Raw genomic sequence first — 15566 nt, 5'->3', positions numbered from 1 at the left:
TAAAAGAAAGGTGGTAAATAGTCTTATCTAATCTTATCTGACAAAACAAGCACCAAATGGGTGTATTTTCCATAGTGAAGGGCCATATCCAACAGCTGTGGCTGGGCTCTGTGACCTGCATATATGTGGCAGCTGCTGCCAGAGGAGCAGTTAATGTCCTACCTTCTGACAGAATCTGGTGGTGGGTCCGTCTTCTGCTGACTCAGCAAATTCGGTCCAAGGAAGCTTCTCTCTTGTACAGAAGGCAAAGGGCATAGCTATGAAAAGGAGGAAGGTCAGAATCATACCCAGTGTGTATGGCCTCTGCAGGGTTGGGGTGGGTGGGGCTCCTCAGACCAACAGCAAGGAGATCACTGCAAGAGAATATGGGTGGCGGTAGGGGGTGCCATAGTCTGGCTTCTGAATCCTGCCTCTGGTTGTGGGCACTGGGTAGGTCCTATCTTCTAGGATTCATGGTGAAACAAGGGGCTGAGCCAAATCTGTTTCCTATAGTCTTAAAAACGATCGCAGGCGGGTTTTCTTTTTGAGAAACTTGCCCATGGCAGATCTTTCTGCCATGAATCTTAGTTTTTCCTTCTCTTCTCACTAATAAACTCTGTTTTAATGCTTAAAAAAAAGAAGAAAAAAAAACATTTGCAGAGACTTGAACAGATATTCGAATGCCATGTTTATAGCTGAATTAGTCAAAAGGTGGAAGCAAATTAAGTGTCTTACCAACAGATGAATGGCTAAGCAAAATGTGGTACAGCCATACAATGGAATATTATTCAGCATCCTTACAAAGAAAGGAAATTCTGACATATGCTTACATGGATGGGCCTTGAGTAATATGCTAAGTGAGAAAAAACAAAACAACAAATACGGTATGATTCCACTTATAGGAGGTACTTAGTCAAATTTGTACAGACAGAAAGTAGAATTGTTGCCAGGGGCTGGGGGAAGGGAATAATGGAGTTATTGTTTAATGGGTAGAGAGGTCCAGTTTGGAATGATGAGAAAAGTTTTGGAGCTAGATGGCGGTTACAGTTGCAAAAAATGTAAATGTATTCAACATCATAGACTCTACACTTAAAAATGATTAAAATGGTAAATTTTATGTTATGTGTTTTTACAATTTTATATATATAGCATATATATTACATGCATATATGGGATACGTATATTACATACATATTACACTATATACATACATACGTATATACATATATGTTTTATTACGAAAGTTTGCAGCAGATTTCAAGCTGCAAGTTGACAGGAGCTCTGCCGAAACTCCTGGGAGAAAGTATGAAGGTCACTCCTAAGTATGAGATAGTGCTGGGACCCTTAGTGCATCACCATGGGAACCTTCCACTTCCCCTGGACAGGGAGGCTTCTTCACAAATAAGAAGCGCCACTCACTTAATGACCCCACAAAAAGTGTAGAAGAGAGTGGATAGGATGAGCACTTTCTTTCTTTTTTTTTTTTTTTTTTTTTTGGAGTCTCACTCTGTCACCCAGGCTGGAGTGCAGTGACACTCTCTCGGCCACCATGGCCTCGACCTGCTGGGCTCAGGCAATCCTTCAGCCTCAGCCTTCCAAGTAACTAGAACTACAGATGCACACCACCATGCCCAGCCAGTTTTTGTGATTTAGTGTAGAGACGAAGTCTCACCATATTGCCTAGGCTGGTTTTGAAGACCCTGCAGGATAAGCACTTTCAAGGATAAATGTCGTTATTCCCATGGTCTCTAGCTAGATACCGCCAGGGGACTAATTCAGTAGGAAATTTTCCTTAGCTGGGTGCGGTGGCACTAGCCTGTAATCCCAGCTACTCAGGAGGGTGAGGTGGGAAGATCATTTGAGTCCAGGAGTTCAAGATCAGCCTGGGCAACATATTATGACTCTGTCTCAAGAAATTTTAAAAATGGTATTCTTAACTTAACCCAAGAAAGCTGATTGAAGAAAAAAAGAGGCCCCCTCCCCTACATTGGGGAGGCGAATCTCCTCTCTCCCTCTCTCTCTCTCTAGTCTACTTTTTAAATAAACTATGTTTTCCAATCTAAAAAAAAAAAGAGAAATTTTATGAAATTCACTGGTTTTTGTTTGCTTTTTTCATTAAATGGGTACATAAATATGTAGTATGAGTTCTGTCATCTCCACACACACCAGGTTCAAAATGGCAGCTTCCTGTGTAGGGGAGTGGAGGCAAGTACACCAGGAGCAGGCATCAGGACGCTAGGCTATGTATGCTGCTCCACAGCCCAGCCACACTCAATATCTGCAACACATGGACTTATCTCTAATATCTGCCAGCCTGGTGGTGTGAACAGCATCTTGCTGTGACTGAATGTTTCCCTGTCCCCAGTGCAGCTGAGTATCTCGCTGCATGTTCACTGGCCATTCTGGATTCATCCTCTACACTTTCTTGTTCATAGCCTTTGCCCGTTTCCTACTGGGCTATTTGACTTTTTCATCTGGATTTAGAGTACTGTACTGAGTTCCTTGTCTGAACTAATTCAGTATGCTCTTTGGATTTCCCACCTTGCAATAACCCAAGTCCATGTCTCTGAGCAGGATTAGCCTAATGGAAATTTCCAGATGTCTGGTATTGTTCCACTGACTCTGAACTGACTTTAGAGGACGATTTGCAGGAAGCTGTGTGATGTGACTACGCAGTGTTTAACTGACTTCTGGCCTGTTTTGAAGTAATGATTGTAGCCAACATTTCCCAAATGCCCACATGACAGTATGGTGCGAAGTGTGGTAACAGGCAGCTCATCCCTGACTCCCTTATGGAGCAGGTGTGACTTTTTGCCTAGGCAATAGGGTCTTCTCTATTGCCCAGGTTGGAGTGCAGTGAAGTGATCGCAGTTCACTGTAACCTTGACCTCTAAGGCTCAAGCAATCCTCCTGCCTCCACCTCCTAAGTAGATGGGACAAAAGGCATGTGCCATCATGCCTGACTAATTAATTTTTAATTACAGGCATGAACCACTGCACCCAACAACCCTCTTTATTTCACAAAGAAGGAAAAAAAGACTAAAACTCTTAATTCCTTCCAGTCCCACGAAGCCTGGTCCTAAGAAAGCACCAGAGTGAATATACCACCAATGGTGCCACCACCATCTCAGCTACCCAAGTGAGTGAGTGGTGAGCACTGCCAGCAACAGCCCCAGGGGCCTTGGTGCCAGGCTCAATGTTCCCCAGGCTCCCCTTCTGTGAAAAGAGATGAATTATTTTAAGGAAGCCAACAGAAAAGCTGTTGAAAACAAAAACGTTCCTTAATGACCATTAATTCTCAGCTTTCAGAGCATTAGGAGTAAGTCAAGTATCCCCAGAGAATAAATGGCTTCTTTTCCTGTTTATACAACTACTACACTGTAAACACGCTTTCAAAAGAAGATTGTGGAATGGGGGTTGGGTGAGGCTGGCAGCAAAGCCCCAGCTACAGTTCTCAAACTAGAGGGAAGGGGTTCCGCATGCATTGCCCCAACACCCAGCCCTCAGGAACCACCAGCCTGGAGAGAAGGAGATGAATTAGAACCTGGTGCGGTTGTACAGCCTGGCAGGACAGAGTGCTCAGCTCTGCCTAGGGGAGTCCCAAGGGCCCCCCTAAGGAGGGGTTGGCTGTACTGGGCCTTGATGGATGAAAGGAAATTCCAGTACCAATAAAGAGGAGTAGTTCATCCAGTCAATATATTGCAATGCCTGTCATGCACCAGGGATTGTGCTTGCCACTAAAGGTAAAAAGGGTGGGGGTAGGGATCAAAAGACAAACAAACAAGTACAGGCACTGGCCTCATAGCGTTTATAGTCTAATGAAGGTGGCAGACAAATCAAGAGTCACACAAACAAGAGTGTGAGTATAAGTGCAAGTGTAACAAGAAATGGGAAAATAACATAAACTACTGGGTAGAGATGCAGCCTGGACACATACACATGGTCTTTCCTAAAACTCCACCAACATGACAGGAAAAAGATGTTCCTACAAAGGTATAAACCAACAAGGATGGGGCATTGAGGGAGGGGACTACAGCACCAAAACACGAGAAGCTGGAATGCAGAGGGATGTGGGTAAATATCTCAGCACACTAGAGAAAACTGCCAGCAGTAGTGAAGGCTGGGAAGCACCCCCTCTCCATCATGGACCCCTGAAAAGCTCAGGAACCAGAGGCACAGGTACCTCTGAAGATGGAAAAATAGAGGAGGTAAACAAGGATTAGTTAAAAGACTGCTTAAGAGTTAGAAGCCTAGGTCCTAACTCTGCTACAAGAGGCTTCTACCCCAACAGACGTCTAGAGGCTCCAGAGACAGTTCAGCAGAGGCTCTCTGGCCTTGGAGAAAGCAGGACAAATGAAGGCAAGTAAAGTGTCAAGACAGAGGGACCGAGTAATATCAGCAGGCTGGACCTTGTTCTCTTCCCTTTTTGGCAGGAAAGTAGAAGAATCTTCTCTGGGAGCTCTGACCAGCCTGAAAAGAATGACTCAGAGATACTAACACTGGGATTACCTGGGAATTAGCACCAAGCCAGATCATCCTATAATAGAGCTCAGCGGGCAAGGCCCTCTTAGAAACTCAGAGCTCACAATCAGCTTTTAAATCCCATTTCTTAAAATATAAGCAGACAATCAGAAAAAAAAGACCAACTTGGAGTAAGTAGGGTCCATGCAGGGAGAAAAAAATTTATTTAATATGATTATCCTCAGAGAGAAGATATTGCAACCATGAAGCAAGAACAAAATGTAATAAAACAGGGACTTTCAGACCAAAAGAACCCATATAAATTCAAAATATGATCAGGAGAAATGAAAGTCTAAATAGAAGAACTGAATGACAAATTAGATCAAATCTACCAGAAAACTGAGCAAAAAAGACAACGAAGAAAAAAATCAGGAGAGAACACATAAGAAAATTAGGGAACTAGTTCAGGGTTTCAACATCGTAATAGTAGGACTATCAGGAAGAGAAAGCAAAAAAGAGGGAGAAATAACTAATCAAACAATAAAAGAAAATTTCCTAGATCTGCAGAAACCATGTTTCTAGACTGAAAGAACCCAGTGAGTACCTAGAATAATGGATTAAAATAGAAACACACAATGGAACATCATTATAAAATTGCAGTGTTAGCAAAAAAAAAAAAAAGATCTCACAGTCTTCCATAGAAAAATAAATAAGTCACAGACAATGGGTCATATATCAATACCTAGAGCTAGAAGAAAACGAAACAATGCATGTCCAAACTTCTGAAGGAAAATGATTTCTAACCTAACATTTGATACCCAACCAAACTATCAAGCAACCTATAAAAAAACACATTTTCAGATAGGCAAGGTCTCAAAAGTTTACCTCCAATGTGTTCTTTCTCAGAAATAATTGGCAACCCTGCCCTCATGGGAAATAAAAGGGGCTGGATATGGTGTTTATAGTGAGCCTTTCATGGGATACTTCTTGTACGTGGTGGATAGCCTGATGCCTACTTGTCTGACCTGTCATCAGGGGGCCCTCACATGGGAAACTTGTTTATACTGGCAGAAGTCCTGTGGCTCTAGTCTGACCCATGTCCAGATATGCTGGGAGCCTGACCCTGTGTTCTCCCCCGAGTCCCAGGGAAAACCAAGTCTGGGGAAGCCCTTGGTTCTTCTGATGGAAGGTGCAAATTCCCTACATCACTACGATAGGAAACTAGTTCAAAGATTTTTATTCATATATCCCAGGCAGGGAGGACACAATTAGTCGAGAGAGGAACCCTATGTTCCTGGATGAGACAGGAATTAAAGATCAGGCAGAAGCATGTGGCAACTATATATAAGGGAGTAGGGACTGGGCTCGATGGCTCAGCCTGTAATCCCAGCACTTTGGGACGCTGAGACGAGTGGATTGCCTGAGCCTGCGGGTTCGAGACCAGCCCGGGAAACTTGGCAACACCTCGTCTCTACTATAAACCAAAAATTACCTGGGCATGGTAGCGTGCGCCTGTAGTTCCAGCTACTTGGAGGGCTGAGGCAGAAGGATTGCCGGAGCCCAGAGGTTGAGGTTACGGTAGCCGGGAGCGTGCCACTGTACTCTGGTCTGGGCGACAGAATGACACTCCAACTCAAAAAAAAAGGCGGGGAGTAGGGCATAGTCACTTTAGGTTCACGGGCAAATGCCTGGATGGTCTGTTTAAAGGAAGCAGCAGAAAAGCAGGGAGCCTAGTCTAGGCAAGAAAGATGCCTATAAGCTCTTACCTTTAGCCACCAGCTTGAGTCATTTGGATGTGATGCAGAACTGGAAACTGTGTCAAAGGTGACTAAGCCCTGCCTCTGGCATGAGAAACATAAACTTGTAGTCAAAATGGATGCCAAAGTAACATAAAGTTATAAGAAATCCAATATAAAGTTATAAGAAATCCACCACACTACTCACCAAAATGAGGGTAAAAAACCAATAAAGAAGATGTGGGAACAGAGAAACACAAGAGCAAGGCAAAGGGACTCCCCAGGATGATGGTGAGGAGAGATCCCAAGATGAGAACTAAGTGGCCAGCAGAGAGGGCACCCAAATCAGATGCAGTCAGAAGGCTCTGGGGCAGATTTCTCTGAGATAACACTGATAGACTGTTTGATGTGCCTAAATCATGTTAAAGGGATTTAGGAACTGATGGAAAGTTTGTGCTTGAACCCATGGTAAGTATGTACAAAACAAAGCACACTACAGGGAAAACAAAATTATTCAGGAAAAGAAATCAAAGTTCACAAAATGGCCTGGCAGAGGACAGATAGGGAGACAGAAGAGGAAGGGCACATGTGTGTCGAGGGGCCATAAGGAGACAAAGGGCTAACACTGACTCTTCTGTAGGGGGAAGTCAACAGATGAGGAAACCTGAAAAATTAGGAAATAGTAACAGAAGCAAAGGTAAATTCCAAAGGAACCAGCCATGTATTTGAAAGTACTTGCCTCTTGGGAGAAAGGTTATTTTTTGGTAACAGACCTTGTAAACCCATTTGACTCTAAGCCATGAGCATGTATAGCTCTGATAAAAACAAAACAAAACAAAATATCATAAAGAAAAGGTACACCATACCAGGAATGTTTAGAAAGGGAGTCTGGCTCTGGGCTGAGATCTGAAGGTGAAGAAGGGTCAGGAGGGCCAGAGTGCAGGGCACCAGAGGCCAGCCGGAAGGAATTACAGAAGCCTGAGACATTTGCTGGTGACTTGGACCTGGGTAGTGGTAGAGAAGGGGAGAAGTGAATGGATCAGAATGATTCAGGAGAGAGAGGACAGACAGGACCAGACAACAGCCTGGTGCATGACAGCAGGGAGGTTGAGGTCCCTGGGTTCCTGGTGATGTTAATAGAAAACCTTTCTATAGATGAGAAAACAAAGGATATTATTTTTTAAAACCAGGTAGCAGACACTCTTGGCAACAAGGAAATAATACATGATTGTTTGAAGGCGGCAGAGAAAGCACCACAAAAGAGACTTACTCCACGCTTCCTGGAAACAGACGATGTTGACTCTGCACATTGCAGCCACTTCTGCGATGGCCTCTATGCGTCTGTGCAGTGCAGAGACCTGATGATTTAAAAAGGATTAGAATCCATTTAGTTCTATTGGTAAGACACTTTTTTGGATCTCATCTCAATGCATGTGGAACAAACCCCCACCTGGGCATGTGCAAAAGAAGAAATAGACTGTGAGAAGATAACTAACATTTAGTTATCTTCTCGGGTCCAAAATCTGCAAGAAAAGGTGAAGGTGCAGAGGCTCTAGGCTCACTGCCTCAGTTTCCTCACCTGGTAATGGGGAGCCCACTACCTGCCTTGCGGGGTTGATGAAAGGCATGAACAAGGATGGTGCTGCTTACTGTAAGCAGGGTTCTCACCCACAACCATTCCTTGGTCAGCTGTTCCTGTGGGTTGGGACATAATCCACTCTTCATCATCCTGCCTTCCAGGTACTGGGCAAGACTTGTCCTGCCACTTCTACTTCTACTGTGTGCCTCTAATCATGAACTGCTTCACTTTTCTGGCTTTTTTTTTTTTTTTGAATTGGAGTCTCACTCTGTTGCCCAGGCTGGAGTGCAGTGGCATGCTCACGGCCACACCAGCATTGACCCGCTGGGCTCAGGTGATCCTTCAGTCTCAGCCTTCCAAGTAGCCGGAACTACAGGCGTATGCTACTACACCAGCTAATTTTTTGATTTATTGTAGAGATGAGGACTCGTCAAGTTGCCCAGGCTGTTCTCGAACCTGTGAGCTCAGACAATTCTCTCATCTCAGCCTCCCTAAGTGCTGGGATTACAGGCTTGAGCCACCACACCTGGTCTTTTCTGGTTCTTTTAAGTGCTCTGGTGTGTGCTATGCCCTCAATCAGGAATGTGCTTCCCTCTCCCAACCCAATCTTCCTGGAGGTGTTATCTGTGTCACATGTTACCCCTCTATGAGCCTCTGCATACTCTCCTGGCTACAGGCCAAGTGTCGAGGAAACTCGGCACTCCCTGGCCTTTGGAAGCCTTCACAGCAGCACTGTTCTCATTGTGTACCACTGTTCTTCCACTGTCTGTCATTCCCAGGACCCCACAGGGTCCTTGGGAGCAGGAAGAAAACATCCTCGTCATCTCGTTGTCCTTAGCATGATGTCTGGCTCCCAGGAGACATTCAGAAATGTTTGCTCAAAGAATGACCAAGGGAACTAGGCTGAAAGCCTAGAGAATACAAATTCCTTACAACATCCTTAGTCTTACTTGAGGGGCTATGGGCTCCAGGGATATTTGCTGATGGTGTCAGTCACATTAACAGACATTTGCTTGGCACTGGCAATATGTAAAGTGTACTTCTAGGTGCTATGGGAGTGAAAAAAAAACATCGCTGGCTCTAGGAATTGATGTTCTGAGACAACAGAGGGGACATATCTGCAGTGAATCCAGAGACAAAAAGTAAACTCACCAGACACCTATACCTGTGAATCCAACAAAAGCAAAGGAAGGACCAATGTGAACAACGATGTAGAACCCGACCTGGAATCTAAGTGTTCTCAGGGTTTTCAAGAATCCTTAAAAATTCACAAGCACAATGTATCCTGAGGAAACTTCTGCAGAGAAAGCCCTCCAAGTTTGAGCAGCTGGAGGAATGCTGTGAGAAGTGTATAAAACAAATCGCCTGCATCCGTGACAACATGTTTCTTTAGGGAAATAGAAGATGCTGTCATATTTGTTTACTAATGATAAGGTCATAAGTGAATGCCTAACTATTCCCGTAAGTCTTCAGGCACCATCAGCTGACAGACTTCTGGGTATAGTGAATCCCCACCCTTAGGATTAAGGCAGAGGAACACACAGATGGTACTGACCGGTGTGTGCTGGCCAGTAACCTCCTGGCAGGCAACTGAGAGGGAGTGTCTCATAGATGGAGCACAGACCAGCCAAAGGGCACTCCTCCAGTTGGTAAATGGAATTTCAGATCAATAGCTAAGTGATGGGGAAGTATCAGTGAGGAAGAAGGAAAGAAAGAGTAAGAACCAGAAGAGAGAGAAGAGCCAGAGACGCAGGCTGGAGGGAGGTGGGGAGGTCAGGGCAGAAGCATCTCTGCTACCATTCAAGGCACCTGAGCATGCAGACTGGGTGTGAGTGACCAGCCAGGGACTTCAGGCATGTTCAAACAAATGGCCAGCCAAAACTCTGTTTGTGTATTTATGGTCAAAAGAGACTTCACCTGTTCTGCCACAGGGGCATCCGCAGGAAGAGGTGTTTTATTCTGAACCAACCCCACACGCACAATGCGGGGTGGTCTCAGCTGCTCCTCAGCTGCCTCAAAGGCATATCCCTGCAGTTCAAAGTCTTCTCTGGAGGCAGCTTCAAAGGCTCTGCTGGGTAGATCAAGCTTCCTACACAGGCAGGAAAGAAGAGGGAAGGCGATTTCAATGCAGTCTGTTGCACATAAAATTCCCTTCCCATCACTTGAGCCCAGGAGTTGAGGTTGCAGTGACTGTGCTACTGCACTCCACCCTGGGCAATAGAGCAAGACCCTGTCTCTAAAATAAATTTAAAAAATAAAATACTCTCCCCCACCACCACTCTCCATAAGTCGTGTATCAGGCAAACAAAAGGTGGAGGCACCCAATGCAAGGGCCCAAGGGGCCCAGAGTGACTGGATACTACACTGAGTTTGGACTTTACTATAGTCAGCTGAGAGACCTCAGCAGGGAGGCAGCATGGGAGGCCTGGCAAAGAGGAGACCAGTCAAGAGGTTGGTGTTTTAGAGTTGCTGAAATCAGGGCAGAGATTAAAGTTCTGCAGTCAACACAGAAAGGAGAAAACAGATTCCACAAAATGTTTCCAAACTAGAATCAGAGAGCTATGCTGAGCCTAGGGAGTGGGGCAGGCTGTGCTAACAGAGAAGGGCTTGGAGAACCAGACTCAGGAGACAGGCTGAATGAGGAGGCCATGATCTGAGACCATTGTGGAGAGGCCCACAGCCCTCTGCCACTAAGGATCCCCATAGCCCTGTCCTGCTGCTGTTCCTGCTGGGGGTACAGTTCCATGCCCAGTGCTGGGTGAGCTTGGAAGGGCCCAGGTGTTCAGACCAAAGGCACAAGTGCTCATCCAAGTTTGTGGTTTATTAACAAAGACTAGAGAATTATTTATAAACCCTTCTGCTGAAGTAACCATTGTCCACAGAGCAAACACCCCTTGATGCCTGTTGCATGGCCAGAGGTCAAACCCATAGAGGCACAGGGCATGGCCCCTAGCCAGGAAGGGTTTACCATCTAAGGGTGAAATGATTATGAAATACCCAGGGAACACATCAAAAAATAAACTGACAGCCATTATCTAATAATAATATTTCTCTCCTACTTTAAATCACTTTCTAAAAGACATTTCTTTCAAAATCACAGCCCTGTCAGCCCAAGCCCCCTGTCGCCGCCCCCTGCCAGGCACTTTCCATGTGACGGCCCTGACAGCTCTGAGTTTGGTTCCGCCCCTGACAATCAGCCTGCTTTTCAAATAGTCAAGGTTCCCTTCACTCTAGCAGGTTAGAAATAGCAGCAGTGCCCACACTGCACCTCCCCTTACTGTGACTGCTTTAGACGGTCCTCCCACCTTCAGGTGGAAGGGCCCTTCTCACGGGCCTTAACCCCATGGCAAGTCCCCCTCAGTGGACACAATCATGCAGCTTTCCAGTAGCTACAACTCTACAACAGTCACAGGGTGAAAAAGGAAAAAGCTTCTATGTGTCTATTTCCCTGAAGGCCTATAGCCTGGGAGCTGGACCGCTCTTTGGAAGTCTCACACCAGGAAGATATCAGGAAGAGATCTTGTCTCGGGTATGCAAACCCAGCTGTAACACCTGGCAGACATCTTCCTCCCCATCTTTCCAGGATGTACAACCTACCCTACCTCCCTGCTCTGTCTAAGCTGAGTGCTGCCTCTGCCCTGCCTTGGCCCTGAGGCTGCCCATATCCTCACCCCAGAGCTCCCTGTGGACACTCAGTCTCCTAGACCCAAGGCAATGTAGGCCAGGCTGCTCCACCCTCGAGGACAGTCCCCTTTGGGGTTCTACCCTTCCCCTGCACCCCCATCTACTGTCCAGTCACCACCTACAAGGCCTTACCATTATCCAGGTGATCTATCACCTCATACTACCCTGCTACATCTTGAAGAGCTCTCAAGTCATATCCTGTGCAGACACATGTGCTGCCGGGTGCAGTGGCTCACACCTGTGATCTCAGCACTTTGGGATGCCGAGGCGGGTGGACTGCTTATGCCTAGGAGTTTAAGACCAGCCTAGGTAACATAGTGAGACCTTGTTTCTACAAAAAATAAAAAATTAGCCAGGTGTGACAGCATATGCATGTAGTCCCAACTACTTAGGAAGTTGAAGCAAAAGGATTTCCTGGGCCCAGGAGATCAAGGTTGTGGTGAGCCATGATCATGCCACTGCACTCCAGCCTGGGTGACAGCCTAAGACCTTGACTAAAAAAAAAAATAAAAATAAATAAATGAATGAATGAATAAATAAATAAATAAATAGCGGGCTGCAGTGGCTCATGCCTGTAATCCTAGCACTTTGCAAGGTGGAGGTAAAAGGATTGCCTGAGCCCGGGGATTTAAGACAAGCCTGGGCAACTTGGTGAGACCTCATCTATACAACAAATAAAAAAATTAGCTGGGTGTGGTGGCTCATGCCTGTAAAGTTCCAGGTACTTGGATGGTTCAAGTGAAAGAACTGCCTGAGCCCAGCAGGTGGAGGCTGCAGTAGCTATACGCATGATGCCACATGACAGCGTGGGCAACAGAATGAGACTTTGTCTCAAAACAAAACAAAAATTAATTAATTAATTAAACAAACATGTGCTGCGCCTACCAAAGATTTGGCACAGGGGATGTGGTGGGGCACTGTGATAGACTGAATGTTTATGTCTACCCAAAATTCATATAAGGAAATCCTAATCCCAATGTGATGGGGCCCTTTGGGAGGTGACTGTCATAAGGGTGGAATCCTCATAGATGGGATTAGTGCCCTTATGCAAGATGCCTGAAGGAATTTGCTTGCTCTTGCAACAAGTGTGGACACAGCAAGAAGGAACCATCTCTGAATCAGGAAACCAGCTGTCCCCAGACACCAAATCTGCCAGCACCTTCATCTTGAACTTCCCAGGCTTCAAAACTATAAGGAATAAATTTCTGTGATTCACAAGGCTTCCAGCCTATGGTATTTTGTTATAGAAAGCTGCAAGGACTGAGACAGACACTGATCAGCCTTGGCCCAGGAGGGCAGAGACCAGCAAATAAGCCTGCTTTTCAATTACTCAAGGTTCCCTTCACTCCAGGTCAGAAATAGCAGCAGTGCCCACACCGCACCTCTCTTGCTGTGACTGCCTTAGACAGTCCTCCCACCCTCAGGTAGAAGGCCCATTCTTGTGGACCTCAGCCCCATGGCAAGTCCCTCATGGTGGACACACACACAACCTCACAGGAAAACCTCATGATGCCTGCTGGTGGCCCTTGGTTCCTGTAGATGGTTTTCAGAGGCTCTATCCCTTACCCTGCTACTGAGGACCCCATTCCTCGAGTCCTCACCTCCAACTTCAAGAAGGAAAGCCCATCACTTCCTGTCCTGGCCCTAATACACCCTCCTGGGTACCCACCTCTTCAAAACAGGGTTATGGCACACCTGCCTGAGAGCGCCAAGCTCCTGCCTCCTTAGCAACCTCTCATCTTTTGCCCTCTAACGGTCTTTACCATAAGTGTTTTAAATAATTAAACTAGAGCTTTGTTACAAAAGAAACACATGCTCATGGAGGGAAAAAAATCCGATAGTGGAAAAAAGTATAAAATGAGAAATAAGTTCTGTATTTTCTGTTCTTCAACTTGCCTTTTTCACTTAGCAATATACATACTTGGGCATCTCTCCACGTTGGGATCTACTATATGGCTGCCCAATTCTCTCCTACTGAAAACCAGAAGAAAGATGGAGAAAGGGAGAGAGAGACAGCACCCCACACCCCATGTCCCCCTTGTTCCTTCACTCGCTCACTCCTTGCTGTATCAAGGGCTTCCATACACACTTCCTCTCAGCTCAACCCTTACTTCCTATACCCTCCTCAGTCCCACCCTCTGCCTCCCACTCCATACTTTGGGAGCTGCTACCAGCCTTTTCATGCTAAAGCCAGTAGACTCCCTGCTGCCCCCTCCACTAGACATCTCTGTGCCATCCGACTCTTCTTTCCCTTTCCTGCCCTTGAGTCCTCCCACTCCTGCATCCTCACCTTCAGAGTCTCCCACAAAGTCTCTGCTTCCTCTCACCCCTCTAATCTGGGTTCCCCAGCATTCCTTCCAGGACTCTCCCACTCTGCACTTGCTCCTCCTCCACCTGGAACGACCATCTCCAGGATAGCTCACAAGCCCAGGCTCTCCCCTCACCCCTCAAGGCCCACATCTGCAAAGCGAAAGGCCACTGAACAGCTCTACCTGGAGACCCCAAAGGTAACTGTAGTAGGTTGAATTGTGTCACCACCCTGATACCCAGAACCTGTGAATGTGATCTTATTTGGAAAAAGAGTCTTTCACAGGTGTAATTAAGATAAGATAATTCTGGATTATCCTGGTTAACTCTAAATCCAAAGACAAATATTCTTATAAGGAGAAGGCCACATGAAGACAGAAGCAGAGACTGGTTGCCACAAGCCAAGGAAAGCCAGAAGCCACCAGAGGTTAGACAAAGCAAAAAGGAATTCTCCCCAGAACCTTTGGGGGAAGTGTGGCCCTGCTGATACCTTGGTCTTGTACTTCTGGTCTCCAGAACTGTGAGAATAAATTTCTGTTAATTTACCCAGTCTGTGGTAATGTGTTACGGCAGCCCTAGGAACTAAAAGTACCCAAAGTCAACTTGTCCAAAGCTGAACTCATCAGCTTTCTCCAAAGTCAATCCTCACTACATGAGCCCACAGTCACCTGAGGGTCCAAGGCAGAAGCCTGCCCGATCCTCACCTTCTTTGCCATGCCTGCTACCCACATTGCCCACTGGCCTCCCTAAGACCTCTGGAAGCCTTCTGCCTCTCCACCCCAGGCGCTGTTTGCATTAGTCCTCTCATCTCTCACCTGCCCTTTTCCAGGCCATTCTTGACCCGACCACCAGGACAAACTCTTCAGAGGCTCCCACCATTATCAGGGCACGGTTCTGCTGTCTCAGAGCCTCCAGGATCCTCTCTGGCTACTCCTGCCTCCTCTCTTGGGCACTCCTCAGGGGGTATTCTATGACCACCCCTCTTATATGTACATTCCCAGAATGGGCATGTCCCCTGGTGTCTGGGGACATGTGCCCTGCCTGTCTCCTAACAAACACCTGTCTCCTTCAGGATGTTACAAGCATCAAGCATGGTGACCCTGCAAAGTCCTCCTGTGTTCCTCCCAACTTCAAACATATAAACTCTCTCAAGCTCTCCCTGCATCCTTCTTTCATAATGTAATGCAACCATCAAAAGATGAAAAGCACTTGAGCCCAGGAGTTCATGACCAGCAGTGAGCTGGGTGACAGAGACCCCAATCCAAAAAAAAGATAGAAAGCCCCCGAGGGGTGGTACCCTTAGTATCTAAGACAAAAATAAGTGCTCAACAAATGTTTGTTGAATGTATAAATGCTTCTTGGTTCTGGTACAGGCAAAGACCCATTTAGCTCATTCACTTAGTAAATATGTACAAAGCACTGTAATTGGGAGACAATATGGTATTGTGTGGAAATGGGAGTCTAAAGGAGGAGCTGAGGACTCTGGGCCCACCAGGCCTTCACAGAGGTGGCCATGTGGAAGACCGACTTTAAGAAGTAAACAAGAGCCAGATGTGGTGGCTCATGCCTATAATCCCAGTATTGTGAGAGGCCGAGGTGAGAGATTAACTGAGCCCACAGGTTTGAGACCAGACTGGGCAACTTAGTGAGACCTCATCTCTACAATAAATCAAAAAATTAGCCAGGTGTGGTGGCGCATGCCTGTAATTCTAGCTGCTTGGTAGGCTGAGGCAGAAGGATCACCCGAGCCCAGCAGGTCAAGGGTGCAGTGGCCGTGAGCGTGCCACTGCACTCCAGCCTGGGCAACAGAGTGAGACTCC

General features: G+C 46.3%; 1 protein-coding gene across 1 annotated transcript in view; it reads right to left on the bottom strand.

The window, feature by feature from the left end:
• The window catches only part of UPB1 (beta-ureidopropionase 1), a 34445-nt gene that overhangs the window by 15860 nt on the left and 3019 nt on the right, over positions 1–15566 (bottom strand). Inside the window, exons 2-4 of the mRNA XM_008069100.2 lie at positions 9673–9844; positions 7447–7534; positions 163–257 (exon numbers count right to left, since the gene is read on the bottom strand). Of these exons, the coding sequence (XP_008067291.1) occupies positions 163–257; positions 7447–7534; positions 9673–9844 (355 nt within the window). The remainder of the gene's footprint in view (positions 1–162; positions 258–7446; positions 7535–9672; positions 9845–15566) is intronic.

Source organism: Carlito syrichta, unplaced genomic scaffold (assembly GCF_000164805.1).
Source record: "Carlito syrichta isolate Samal-C Ts95f unplaced genomic scaffold, Tarsius_syrichta-2.0.1 Scaffold311810, whole genome shotgun sequence".
Lineage (NCBI taxonomy): Eukaryota > Metazoa > Chordata > Mammalia > Primates > Tarsiidae > Carlito > Carlito syrichta.
Note: the sequence above shows the minus strand (reverse complement) of the source record. Positions and strands in the feature narration are given on the sequence as shown.